General features: G+C 29.2%; 1 protein-coding gene across 1 annotated transcript in view; it reads left to right on the plus strand.

Annotated features, from left to right (window-relative positions):
* The window catches only part of LOC100164961 (nudix hydrolase 2), a 28,240-nt gene extending 13,412 nt beyond the window's left edge, over positions 1-14,828 (plus strand). The window contains exons 3-6 of the mRNA XM_008183762.3: positions 9,437-9,531; positions 10,998-11,202; positions 12,287-12,486; positions 14,510-14,828. Of these exons, the coding sequence (XP_008181984.1) occupies positions 9,437-9,531; positions 10,998-11,202; positions 12,287-12,486; positions 14,510-14,698 (689 nt within the window). The 3' untranslated portion in view covers positions 14,699-14,828. The remainder of the gene's footprint in view (positions 1-9,436; positions 9,532-10,997; positions 11,203-12,286; positions 12,487-14,509) is intronic.
* The last annotated feature ends 1,075 nt before the right edge of the window (positions 14,829-15,903 follow it).

The following is a 15,903-nucleotide window of genomic DNA, read 5'->3' on the forward strand; positions in this document are numbered from 1 at the left end:
GCTACCACTGTGTGACATATACACTCATGACTCATGTACGATAATATAATATATAAGTTTTACATACAGAGTGATCCATTTAACTAGCAACACGAATTCGGAATGTTATTATATACTAAATTATAGTACAATAGGAAAGTTGAGATATGTGGAGTAGTGGACTATAGTATGGATCATATGACATATAACTTTAACGTTTACTCGTTGATTGTTTAAACTTAAAATTATTTTAATAAAAAAACATTTACTCAATATTTATACATCAATATAGTTTAATATAATAATTTATTTAAAACAGTATTCTTCTTCTGACTATAGGAATTTAAAATATAGATAGGTATGATTGGTATGAAAAAATTAAATAACCTTAAAAAACACCATGATAAAAAGAAGTTTTTTTTGTTAAAATGTCGTGTCATAAACTCCTACTATACCTAGGTACACTACTTCAAACATAAATTATAAAGAATATTCTCTTCAAAAGCACAAAAATTTACTCTGTAAATATAACAATTTAGCCACTTAAATGAATCACCCAGTACATACTGTAAACATGCAGCAATATACGACAACCCCCGTATAGGTAGTGTTTCCTTATTATTATAATAATAATTTCCAACTTTAGAAATTGGGGTGTTTAAATTGCATAACTTACGGTATATAATACTGCAGAGTACACGACACTATCGCGCCGGCCAAGTTTAATGTGTCTCGCCCCTATATTTCCGAAACTATGTTGAAAATAGTAGGAATAATAATAATAATAATATCGAGGAGGTGTAGCCGTGTAGGGTTATTTCGTAGACAGCGCGGTGTGGTTTGTGCAGCGAGTGTAGTGTGGCGCGTAAAATTCGTCGTCGTCGTCCATCGCGAGCAACACTTCGCACTCCGCCCACTCGTAGGTACCATAATATACAAAATATAATATAAACGTACAATAACAATATTTCTGTGTTTACGAATGGCCCAAGGTGATACAAAAATGAAAATAGTTCACTAAAATTCTAATTTTTACGAAACTCTTTTAAATTAATAATCTATTTTGTATGTTTATTGTTTATTTATAATATGTATACTATTTAAATAATATTTTAGCATTTTAACAAAAAATAACGTTTTATTATGCTATTATAACATTATAAATATTCGGATATTTTTGCATTCCCCAATATAAAGTATAATGAAAATAAATAAACACAAGTACCTATGTATAAACGAAATTACAAAACAATTTATATTTTTATAAAGGTACATTCCCACGAGTCACGACTGGTATACTTGGCCAATATTTGGTACTGTTGGTTACTTACTATATGCTGTTGGTACCGTATATTTGCACAACCATTGGTCAGTGGTCACTGGTTGATGAATATAGGAACTTGACAATCATACCAGTTGTCGGATCACTACACAAACTGCTTGCCCTTATAATTATTGGTATACTTGGTAAGTTGTGGGAAACCGGCTTTAAACAGAAATGTATACAACCGAACAGGGAAAGACAGTATATTGAGTATTTCTAAAAATAATTTTAACAGACTACTCAATACGACTTGGGACTTGATTTTCGTTCTTGTTTTTTTTTTATTAAACGTATGGTATCCATAATAATTAGAAATCATAATAATGTTTTAGATCTCTCTTAAATATCACTGTTCAACAAGATAGAATTTACTTTATGATTGTGTAGTATTTAAATTTTAATATATAAAGATTATTATTTAGCTAATTATATATTGACAATTACTAGCCACATAGCTTTATATGATTTTTAATTTATCTCATTTATTATAACTATTTTAATAACATTTATTTTATTATTATTTTAGTTACCATAACAATTATATTTACCAAAACATAAAAATGCCAATACTTTTTTACACACAATAATATTTTGTATATAATTTTATACAAAAAATTAATGCCTATCTTCTGTTATATTATTGAATACATTTTTTTTTAAATTTTGACTGAAAAACTGTTTTTTCTCATATTAAATTATCATTGTTTTTTTTTCTGTTTGTAAGTGTGAGTTACTCTAGCTTTTGCCGTAAATCATTATTAATTAATAATTATTATTCTGAAACATTGTAGGGACTTGATTATTGATTGTTATAATTAAAGAATTATGAAATTGAGTTAATGGACTGATTTTCATTTTATTTTGTCTGTTTAAATAAAACGTCTCTATAAATTACCACTTGGTAAACTAAAAAAAATAAATTTGAAAAATAATCATCATCGAAACTATTGTGCTTTTAATGTATCGAGTATCTGGTATTTAGTTAATGAACTTTATCAAGTGTATCTAGTATCGCGATACTCATTTTTAAGTATCTTGCCTATCCCTGTGTGTATACAATATTTTTAATAATTATAATTTATTTAAACATTAAATAGTTTGAAAATGTATCTTCCTCACTATTATTGTTAGAAGTCACAACTACTACATTCATCAAAATATTATTTATTTTCTACAAGAAACAATTTCTCGACACAAGGCAGCAAAGTTCTTCTTTTATGATAATTATTGTTATCTAAGCTACTGATCTGATAGTAAAAACCACTTTTTTAAATTGTATTCGTATTAATGCTTATCCTTGATAATGTTCCACTGTATACCTAAGTTTCTCTATATTTTTAATACCCTTATGGCTTATCCCTTGATGGCTTATGGCACAGGCTTCCTTTACTTTTTCACTAATTTGGCACCCAATTGGTAAAGTATGTAATTTTACCACGCAAATAATATAATGCATTATAATCATATACACACTTTTTGACATACATATATAGAACCAACGAATAAGTTTTATTATAATACTCGTGTACATCTGGGCAGTTTCCCAAAATTAATTTTCGAATATTTTTACAATATAATACTGAATTTTTGAAAAATACGTAAAACGATTTTTGGCTAACTCTAATTTCATTTTTGAACCACCGCGGTGGCATGGTGGGCGAAAAAAAAGTGGCGTATACGACTGTGATTTCGCCGCTAAAAACTTAAAACAATTACCTACCATTTTTTTCGTCGCTGTTGTCTTCTCGCGTATTGTTTAATAGCCGAAAAATTACGATTCACGGACGGCTGTTGATTGGTTTGATGGGAAAAAGCAATTTGGACCTCGCGGAAATGCTCCGGGCGCGCGTAATCGGGTTATTCCCAGACTTCATAAATATAATTCACGAGTGTTTTTTTTTTCTTATACTTAGGAGGGCTCCCCAGAGGCGCCCTATCGATCTGACTTTGGACCGCGAGCATAATATTGTACGGAGGACGAGGTAGGTGCGACTACGGTGCTACACGCTGCACCACACAGTCGCACGCACGCTTTTCGGCAGCGTTGACGTGACATTGGTCGTAACTACGAGTAACTGCAGCCGTAACCATAATATTAACGCGTTTTACGATATTATTATATTTTATAATAATTATATGCGTCGTCTATCGCGTCTAAAGTGTCGTTGAAAATTTAATGCGGCGCGCGTTTTACTCGTGTGTATTATTTATTATTATGACATATAATAATATATACAACCATAATAATAATAATAATAATAATACGCTCACACGGGCCGCCGCCACGGTAGCGTTTATTTTAAAGCGTCCCGTGACCGACGCCGCCGAGCGGATGCTTAAATTATTAACTAGAACAAACATAGGTGGTTTAAAAGCTGCACCCCCTCCCTCATGGCAATCCACACACATACACACACTCCAAGTTCCGACACGTATACACGTATTATATCATATTATACCGACGGCACACGATACGGTGTGATCCCTTTAACTTGCCACACTAATTTTCTGTACATTTTTGTGCTTTTGAATAAAAAAAATTTATATGAATTAAAGTATTTGTAACACTACATTTTTCAGTAAAAAATAATTATTACGCGTCCTTTTTTCATGATAACTTTTAGGTTTTTTAGTATTTTTTTAAAACTACAATCTGCAGAAACCGAATACTTTTTAATAAACGATTATGTTTAAATATCGAATATTTAATGAGTATATTTAATTTTATTAATAAGAGATTATTTTAAAGTTTAGATGAGCGGAGTAGTTGATAACAACTTTTGTCTAACCTTGCGTAACGTTTGCGTATTTTGATTTCTGATATGTTATTTTATTCACTGCAGCTTGCCTGTTCATCTTAACTTTAATTACTTAATCAATAATATAAAATATCTATTCAGTATTCATAATGATTGAAAAAATAATACTACTTCCGATTGTCAAATTAAAAATAAATGGGTTGTGGGTTGTCATAAAACAAAATTAAAAAACCTCCACTATGTAAAAAAATAATTTTTATTTGTAAAAATATAGGTTTATAACTTTTAATGCTACAAACTGCACATGAAAACAAAATAATTTACACTTATAATATTAGAATAGCCATGGTGGTAAATAGATCACTCTGTATGTAGGTACATATACAATATATATTATACATATATTAGTGACAACAAACGCTGTCGATCTATTAACCACGCCAAGATTATGCGAGACTCTGCTTGCCGCCTCCACCTAACCCGCCACCCGCCATACCCTGCACCCCGAGCGGGCTTTACGAGACGTGTCGCGAATAAGTCGCCCGCCGTGCCATCGCGTTTAAACCGTATCCGATTCACAAAAACGCCGTCATCAACGCCTCTTCCACGGTTTTCGCGTGCCTACAAATACTTTAACCACTGCAGCCATAGAATAATATGGCAGGCTGGCAGCAACTATATACAATATTTTGACGATTCGACGAGAAGATATTCTTCTATATATATATACTATATAATAATATATACTTACTATACGCCATTATTATTATTATTATTATGCCGATCTCGTTTGATATCATGTGTTTTGGGAATAAACGTATCAAATGTAATATATAAAATAGAATATAATATATGTAAATATATTATAATACATAGTATAATAATACGATTATAAAATATAATTCGTTCGGAAGATCCGTATAGGCTTCGTAGTGGTGTTTCCGTTCTGCAGGGTATATTTATTAATACGGACGACTTTTTTCGACTGTTATTTCTTTCCGCTCGACGACGTATAAAATATTGTATAATTTATTATACCTATACTTTTTTGTTTTGAAAAGTCATACGTTGGGACTTTTCCCCGTTTCTTAAGCATTGAAATCACATTTTTAAATCGTAATTTTATCTCCGAAATGAGAACAAACTAAAACAATTTTCTTGAACTATTTACTGTAGTTTGGTTGACAATAGAAAACTACTTTTCCTAAGGTTATTTTTCAAGCTCAAAAGTCTTTTATTTATTTTACAAATAAACAATTCCTTAAGAATCGATTTTCAATATCTACTTCACATTGGTCTGTCTTTCGCCGCAACTCAAAACCTAATATACCATTATTATTATTATTATTATTTTTATTATTACTCTAATATACTACAATGGTTAATTGTTTTAACACGTTTGATCATAATTATTTTGTTTTGTGCATTATTCATGGTTAGTATATTCATTAGTATATTTATTAGTTATTTTAATCACTGAAAAACATTAACGATGACATTTTTTACAATAAACTAAATGTTGTGAAAATATTTTAACAAAAACAATGTGAATATAATATAATACAAATTAACACGTGATATATCGAATTTATGTCACGGGTATGTCGTATACTAATTATATGTTGACCACCGAGCACATAATAATATGATATTACGTTTTGGACTTTTGGAATATAAGACTATATTGATGTATATAAATTAAAAATAATTTTTAGTATTGTAAAAATGAGGAGATATCGCTATTCGCTGCAAATTTGATTAAACGCCGCAACCCTCTCAAATGCATTCCCGCCCTAAAGTGGTTACGTCCGGATGAGTAATCTCTCCGCGCTCAATACCGCTCACTCCGAATAGTATACATTATATAACCTGTCGGATATTTTGATAAAATTATGTAAATATTTCCGTCTCTCGTTTCATTAAAATATTTTATTTTTCGTGTAATCTGAATGTGTAGAAATAACATAAACAATACTGTCCATGCTGGTATTGGCATACTTAAGGACCCTGGAAATTCGTGTTTTAGTTGAATCTCGTGTTCCATGCTGAGACCAGAACCAGAACATTTTTAATTCACACTCGTGCACACAGACTCGTACACAGTTTTCACATGAGTTTATTACCATTTACCACCGAGACCCATATTAAGTGAACTGAATAATAATCAGAGTAGAGTAATGGAAAATGCCAACGGCGCGGCTGACTGGCTACAGTAATTAAAGGTTTTGACTTCTGATGAATTAATTGTGATCGGGAAACGTTTCAAGAGCATAGTCCACAAGTACAACAATTTTTTATGATTCAATTAGCTTTTATTCCATTTAAAACTAAAATCTTTATATGTGTTCGTTTTTTATTTAGCCATATCTTTAAATAATGTTTCAAACATAAATATTTTTAAACCGATTGTATATTTTTAAGTAAGATTAGCTAATGATACTAAACAATTTTATATAACCTATATAAAGTACGTACCTTTATTATTAAATTATTAATTAAAATTACCATGAAACATATAATTAAGTCAGACATTTACCTAATATTTATGTGTAAATAATTTTTTATTTTTGAAAACAATAAAGTTTAATAATTTTTGACATAAATGTATTGAGCCATATATTTCAAAATGACTACATATTTTTTAAACACTGTTATTTTAGGTTATGTTTTTGACGTTTAGGAGAAATTGAGAAACAAAATGTTTTGATAGAAAAAACTTATTTATATCTCATATTATGTAGACTGTTTACATCCCACATGGCCACATGATAGAATAGTTTTACTTTCTGAAAATTCGGCTAAAAAACCGTTGGGCAATATGTGTAAAATGCGGTGAAAATCAAAAGTAATATTGAATGTCAAAAACACGTCTGGACTAGGCCAGTAGGTGTTTATAAAAAAAAATATACCTTAAATTATTTTCTACATAGTTCTTTGACCTATACAAGGTTTCAAAAGCTATTATAACATAAAACATATATATTATAGTTTTAACATTATAAATAAAAAACGTTGATATAAAATAAATGTACAAGCCAGTTGTATATTTGTATTTAAATACTGAGCATCATAGCATATCAAGAAAGCTATTTGGCTTATCTTTGATATGTTTATTATTATTGCTATTTTTTAGTGTTTTAGATAGTATACTGAATTTAAAACTGTCTGGTAGAACCTATATTCAACCGACCGGAAATTGAACGAAGATTGTACTTTGGGTAGTGTGTCGAAATTTTAAATTTCTCATTACTTTGCGATGAAATAAAAACCACACAATTCATGATTGTAACCTAAACAACACTAAAAGCTCCGTCTAGAATTGTTTTTAGAATTCGATGATTAATCGTTTTCGGATTTAAAAAGACAACACACCAACCAAGTGACCTATCCTAAATGCAATTTCCACGCGACTGAAGCGAGATAAGCAAGACAAGTACCCAACAGTGAAATTAATGTTCCGAAATGCCACCCTCTTTTTTTTTTAAGTTCAACTGAAAAGTGGAAACAAACAGTATTTTTAATTCAATAGCTGCATTTAATTACGGTCAGTTATAAAAATGTCACTATTATTCCTTTTTTATATCAAACTTTTAAATGACCAGTCATTTTTTTTTTAAACTTATTTTTTATAAGTTATATTATTTTAAAATAGTTACTACTCACTATTGTAATACAATATTCTATAAAATAAAATATGAGTGTATACATAGCTATATTATAGTATATACAGAATAATATACAGCCAACGGTCGGAGAAGCCGATGCCGAAACTTTATATATATATAGGTACGAGTAATATAGTAAGTAAAACTACTAAAACTAATGAAATCCTACACTAAATACTGAATACTAATGTACGACGTGTAGAGTAGCATACTTACAAAAACACGTTTGTATAGATATTATTTTATTTAACTTGTTAAATATTGATTTAGGTACTGCAGCTATTTTAGGTATGTGTTAGATATGCTATTATAATATTAATTCAATTATTTACAAAAGCTACCTACATGATTAAATTCTTCAGCTAATTTTTTGTATTGAAAAATGTATAGTGATATGAATTGTTAATTTTTGGTAAATTTCATTACATCACCGCTGTTTATTCATTATTATCAAACTACGAATACAAAATAATCATTTATCTTATTTTTCGATTTACCGTGTTTCAGACTTAGGTACTATTTTGTGTCTAGTAATATATAGCGAGAACTTGATATGACACAAATCAAATGTTTTGGTATAGGATAACCGTTAACTGTCACATATAATTCGTTTGTGTATTGTATGTTTAGACTATAATACTGCTGCTGCTGTCAACAACAAAATATTTTTATTCGATTATAGTACGACGCAATTTAATATCATACAATGTGTCTAAAACACATTGATCTGCAGTAACAATTAACAAATTAAAATAAATCGATCAAGCAATTTTGAAAAAATTAAACAAACATGTTGATTAAAAATAGCACAACAAAAAATTAGACATTCATAAACATACAACCGGAAACATTCGTTATAATTTTTTTTAACGCTTTGTACTTTTTCTTTACCTCTATACAAATGTTACTATAAAATCGGCAATTTGTCTGCTTATGCCACATGTTTATTTCTACGAAGCCGTTTGATAATAAATCTGTTAATTACGTACAAATCCTCAGCGAGTGAAACGACGATTAAGATTTGCCGCCGTTTTGACGAGTTGCCAGAGTTCCTAGGTATTAAGTCAAGTTTGAAAAATAACATTACCGTTAAGGCGAAGGCTGTCAATGTTTAAAAATACTGACAATAGTTTATGATATTCATGCTAACATATTTTTAACAACCAACTAAAACTTGTACATAATCGACATCGAGCTTTTCCCTTCCCACCGTACCGAAAAAACTTTTTTGCTCAAAACGGATTTACAACAGAAATAATATACATTTATACACGCATATATGCAGTGCATGTGTAAAATTTTTTTATTTATTTTTTTTTGCTGCCATATTTCCCTTATACCACTACAATCCATCGACATAAATTTGAATGCGAACCTTCAAGTTAATCTGTGATTTATTCCCTGGGCCGCGAGAGCGTGTGCGCGTATACCCTGGGGATTCTGTACTCTACATTAATCCTCCCTCCATTTCGTTCTCTCCAACTACCTCTCTCACTCGCTCTTCCCTTCCCTTCTATCTACTTTCCACGCCACAACATGACGCAGCCCCGAAATTGAACTTCACCCCCTTCAGTTTTGTTGTTGTTGTTTTTTTTTTACACTAAGCCACTCACCCTCCTCTCACAAGGGTCGTTGCCGCCATATGGGGCCCGATCACGTTCTTCGGAACTTGTGTTTAACACGTTTTCAAAAAACCATTATTTTTCCAGGATCTCTAATTAAATGGTCGGCGGATGAACAGGTGCACTTGGTGTGGTTCCAGATAGCTCGGCAACATGCGCATTGGATTTCGGAATTGGCCAAAGTAAGAAGTTCTTAACAATACAATCCTAAAGTGTGCATTGATAGTCTGAAACCCATAAAGAGCTGGCACGAATATAATTGTTAGACAAAACGACCAAGTATATATTACTTTATACAAACATCATAATCTCTTAAATCTCCACTCAGCCGTGAATCTTGAGTTCTCTGAAATCCAAATAAAATTATTTTTTAATGTGTGTAGGTTAGGCCATATTAATATAATATATTTTAAGATGATAATTTAGATTTCAAATTATAATGCAATGATTATTAATATTTACCTTAGATATAATATTTTGTTCAACTTAGGTAGGTACTAGGTACTTACTAAATAATAAAAATCCTTCAATAACAGTTTGTTAGTTTCTTTTTTTTAATATTTGCTCATAAAAAGATTAAGTTTTCAAATAGTTTGCTGCAAATATTTAAAAAATCGTTACTTCCAAGTTCCATTTGTAATTATTTTTAAATTATAATTCAGAACTTAATATGGTAAATAAAACAGTAGTATGTTATCTACTAAGACCCTTTTAATCATTTATAATCGTTCAGCCGTGAAAAACTTTAGTTAAAGACAATGCCTCACAACTTTTGAAAATACTGTATGAGTAGAATTAAAATTTACTTTCCTTGTAAACTTAAAGTTTAGGATAAAATTACTTTTATAACTTCTGGCTTCATGAAAGAAGTAAACTATTCTCTTCGTTGATTACTTATAAATAGTTATTAGACATAGATTTTATTTAACCTTTTTTTGATGAAATAATTAAATAATATTCTTTACCTAAATATTTATCGTATTTTTTTAATATTCTTATATAGTTGTATAGGTACTTGAAATAATAATTAATAACCTAGTCATATCATTTTATGAAATAGGATAATATTAAAAAATAATGTATGTTATGTTTTTTTGCATTCAAATATAATAACTTTAATATAAAATATAATCACCTATTGCTACAGATAAAAATAATATCTCTCAAAAATCAAAATTTAAAATGTCTTAAATTTGAATTAAATACATATATCAAACATAATATTTACCTATAATTAATCTTTTTACCATAATTTTTCTTATAAATTTAAAAATCAAATTATAAAACAAGAAGTCTCAAAATGTATTCGATACGAATGTCAAAATTTATAACCGAACTCAAGAAATGTTACAGGATTAATTTATCATCAAAAAACTTGTTACGAATGGCAATATTGTATTATATTATGTTTTTTCCGTCGTGAATATCTCGTCACTGAATGTTTACGATAGAAAAAAAAATAATAACAATATAACTGAAATTCTATACAACATGTCATTTTATATTGAAAAGGTAATACTTCTGAAACTTGCTGGGCTTTGTGTTTTGACACATTTCTAAGTCCTACATAACATATTAACGTTTCGTTTGGCTTTTAGGATTTCCAACCACACGTGTACATAATAAAATATATTGTGTTTGGTTCTAGAACAATTTCCTGTTTCACAGAACATCACCGGACGGTAACGAACTGTGGATGTACAAACGTTTAAGGGGTGAAAGCACATCTACTGTAGACTCCCCTCATACGTATACAGGGGCGGGAGGTCTAGTGATACGCGACGATCATTTGTTAGTCGTCAAAGAGCATAGCCTACCATTTTGGAAATTGCCCGGAGGTTATGTAAATCCTGGTGAGCATTTTGTACTTTAATAAGGTTTTATTATCCCGACGGTTGGTTCATATTCACATATACATAATATAATATACCTACGCGTTTACATATTTATGAGGTAATCCTTAGTGTAATTAAAAAAAATACAAATGGTAATTACATGACTAAAAAAAAAAAAATTAGTCGGTGAAAGTATAAAAGTGAAATAAAACTGATTTTCCTGTAAAAAAAATCTCATACCTATTTAAAAGGTTATTAAAATAATGGTAGTTAATTTCGTGTTTGAAATTATTTCAATACGTGTCAATTTATTCGGCTCATTACGCACGATTAAATTATTATATTATATGAATGTCGTAAAACCGTGGTTTTTACTTTTTTCTGTTCTAATTTAGCAATGTCGTATCTAAAACTATATAGGTATATTATTATACGTGGATACTGGATGCAATAAATTTGTTTAATTGTTTTTATGATTTTTCTTGTCCTTGGCCGCAGCATAATAGGGCATTATAATAATAGCTGATATAATATCGGGCCAAAAAATATTCGATTTAATCACTATAATCCATTATCGTTTTTATTTGTGATATTCTGTGATATTGCCACTAATGATCAGTGTTCATGTTATTATTTTACAAACCGGAAACCCGATATTTTATTTTTTTTTATTAAATAATATACTGGCGACCCGTCATATTTACACGCATATTATTATAATATTCACAGTACAATAATATTAGTAATTCGCATTTCTATATTCGTACACCATATTATAAGGATAAAGTAACACGCAAACGTACGTGTTGAATGCTCGATAATATTACAGCGGATAACAATAATTATTACCCGTCTATTTATTATATGGTATATAAGTATACAATAATAATTATAATAATATATATGATTTACATAATATTTGTACGTGAGATGTATAAATAATTGATTGAACTCACGTAGATATTTATCCTTTTTTCTATATCATATACGTGACGTGTAAAGGATTTATTTTCGGTGGATGAATCACTTAACCCTCATATATACGCCACTGTTGTATATAATATATTAATATGTATATGTATTATGTATTTTATTTTTTAAGGAGAAAATATCGGTGACGCTGCCATTAGAGAAGTATTTGAAGAGACGGGCATCAGAGCCGAATTCGTATCTTTAGTGGCGTTCAGGCACGTTTTAAGTGGGAGTTTCGATTGTGATGATATGTATTTCGTTACAAACTTGCGACCGTTAACTTTCGACATTGTGATTGATAAAGAGATATCAGAAGCTAAATGGATGAAGGTAATTTAGAATTGTCTTACCTATTCGGCGAGAATGCTTAAAAAAAATCAAATAAAAAAAATGACGTCATTAAGCCCGTGACTTCCTTGCAGCAGATTTATGACACTTTTTAATATCCTTCCTGGTCCCTTCCGACAATTGAATCACCTATAATCTCACAGATGTTAATCTGCCAAATTAACACTTTCCATTGGCTCGTTATCTCTAACTTTAAATTGCTTCGACGGGGATATAATCCCTTTATGTTGAATACTAAAAAAACTATTATTCCAAAAGTCGATATTTCAAGAGATGTACGAAGTTTTAAGGGTAGGTAGTAGATATAGGTACTCTGACGAATATTCCAGCATACAATTTTAATGAACGTTAAAACTTTTACTGCAAAACTAAAAAAAACAAATATTATAAAATCGTTTTTTCCAACGCAATTCCCTTAAATTAAAATATCGGTATCTAATCAAAATTGTTTTAATTGCCTTTAAAGTATAATCACAAATTGACATTTCGATTCAGATAAATTTAAAGTTTTTATATTGGTTTATTGCTTAAATGAAAAACAAATACCGTTTATCTATCTGTACTTCTATAGATATAATGATAATAATATAAGTATATATAATATATATATATATTATATTATAATATATATATATTATATTGTATGCATCGGGATCACACAGTACACAGGCATTATAATTATTTATGTACTCGGCAGTTAGCACTCACATAAAGATAATTGCATAAAACTGAATATAATATTGAGATAATAATAATATAATAATCGCTAAAAAATATATTGCAACATTCTTTACCTATTCAAACAATTTAAATTCATTTTTTATATTGAATATATAATTAATAACATCATAATCTATGGACTATGGACATAAGGTTAAAAATCCTATTTACTCAGTTGTATTCTTTAATTTACAATATAATATGCTTAACTTAAACTAAGTTGTATAATGTTGCTCTTTTTTTAAGGATGATGATGGTTATATTTAATATTGAATAATATCTGGTTCTTCTTCTATCTGTTGTAGTTTTTGATTATCAAATCCTCGTATTATTTTTGGCATTCAATTATGATATTATGCTTATCAACTTGGCATAACTTATTCACATAATTTGTGTGGATTGTTTTTGGCCATGAGATAATTGTGTGAATGTGTGGCCTTTTCGAAGGCGATTTATAATTATTTCATCTCTCCTTTTTAGACCCAATTTTAAATTTAATCTGTTTAACATTTATAATAGCTTTTCTATTGCATTAGTTGTTGATACTTAAATTAAAATGATATATAAATCTATAGGTTGAAGATAATTCATGATCTTAAATTTAAATATTATTTATAATTTTATTACATTGTTTATGAAAAAACTATACGTTTGTTAAATAATTATATTCAAGTAATTGTGTGGTAGATATGTTTAAATTAATTAATTGTCGTACCTAAATGTATCGGAATTGGATAATAAGTAATAACCTAAGAAATACTAACTTGATAATACAAAAGCAGTTTCTAGATATGAATTCAATAATAAAAAAACTTTATGATTTCGTACAATTAAATGAAATACATAGTAATACTTGCGCTTTTCGAAATTCAAAATATATGAATTGTACTCGTATAGGTAATATTTTTATACAGATGATTTACATTATAAATATTATTAGGTATTTATGGCAAACTGTAGTTCACGATATAAAGTGAATATCAATGATGATCATTGTAATTTCGAATAATTCTTGTACAGTGTACTTATACCAAATCATTGTCGACCAATTAAAAACATTTTTTATTGAGATCGAGGGAAAATTGTACCATAAATACGCAGGATGATAATATATAGGTGTACCTACTATACGGACTAATAAATTCATCGTACAAGAAAGTCACACCTAAAAATCCAATAATATAAATTACATATTCTTGTCATGTTTCGTAAACAGTAGATATCTCCGTGACTCCGTTTTATTATTGTTTTCTTCTTTTATTTATTTTTTGTTCTTTTTCTTTAGTGCGAAGACTTTATATCGAGTCCAGATGTTGGTGAACACAGCCGTTTTTTCGTCAAAACGTTTATCGAAAATTCTAAAAACGGCATCACGATGAAACCTAGTAAAACTATTCATCAATTTACCAATAAAGAATTTATCAGCTACATAGCATCCTGCAGTACACCGACAGATTCTAGTTCAGATATTTAAACGCACATTAGCGGAAACAATTATTTTCAATACGTTAATTATTATTAGGTGAATGCGTGAATGTACATACATTACACGCCTATGTTATTATTGTTTGTGTAGGATTGTAATACATATATGTATACTATTATTATTGTTTTTTATTTATATTATATTATATTATATTTCCACACGTCATTAGCTGCAATTCTGAATGCTTGCAGACAAACAGCCTAAAATAATTATGACACCCATAATATACATAATATAAATCACGTAAGCGATATAATAATCTGCAGGTGATGCACAGATAGGTAATATACGCTGTCAGGTTGTCTGCAAGTCGTTATATTATATTCTCGTGTAAATAAAATATTTTTTTGTGTTAAAAAAACGGTGCGCCGTGTGATTTAAATTTTTAAAGCAATTACAATGCGTTCTTATACATAGGTATTACACAGTACTGCAAATTGCAATATACGAGTAAAATAATATACTGAATAATAGAGAGCAAAAAAAATTCCATATAATTTGGTTTTTTTGTTTAAATTATTGATTTAACCTTTATCTACATAATATAATGCCGACCTAATTTATTAGCGAATACTCTGATTATGAATAAAATACAAATCACCTTTGTACGATTATATTATATACATTACATATTATTATTATAAATTATAATGTACACATGTAAAAACGTAATAATATAAATAATATAATATCCAATTACTGTATCGCTTTTATATGGTTTTCGAATCGTACGACACGCGGTTTGTCATGGACATGTTCAATGCAACAAATTCCAAAGCATTCGTGTTATAATAATAATATGTATTGTACGTATGCGTAATTCGCGTCTTATCAGATTGTATGACCATCCGATTATGTACACATTTACAGGTGTGTGTAATGTGTACTACACGCGTATCACATTGTTCCATAGTATATTATATTATGGGATTATCGCTACTATAAAAGTTAGGTTTCCGTTTTATAATATTTTTCAAGCGGCGGTCATCGTATCACATCAGACGTTCTTATAATTTATAATACTATACATTATGAGTACATTGCATCATCACTTATAGTCAACATATGTTGACGCGCAACCTTAAACCGTGCGTACGACTACCTCAATGGTCGTATTTATATTTTATATTTTATAATTATATTTTATATACAGGATAGTTTTTTAAGCATGCTCAACCTCATTTTTCCGTTTG

Source organism: Acyrthosiphon pisum, chromosome A1 (genome assembly GCF_005508785.2).
Source record: "Acyrthosiphon pisum isolate AL4f chromosome A1, pea_aphid_22Mar2018_4r6ur, whole genome shotgun sequence".
Lineage (NCBI taxonomy): Eukaryota > Metazoa > Arthropoda > Insecta > Hemiptera > Aphididae > Acyrthosiphon > Acyrthosiphon pisum.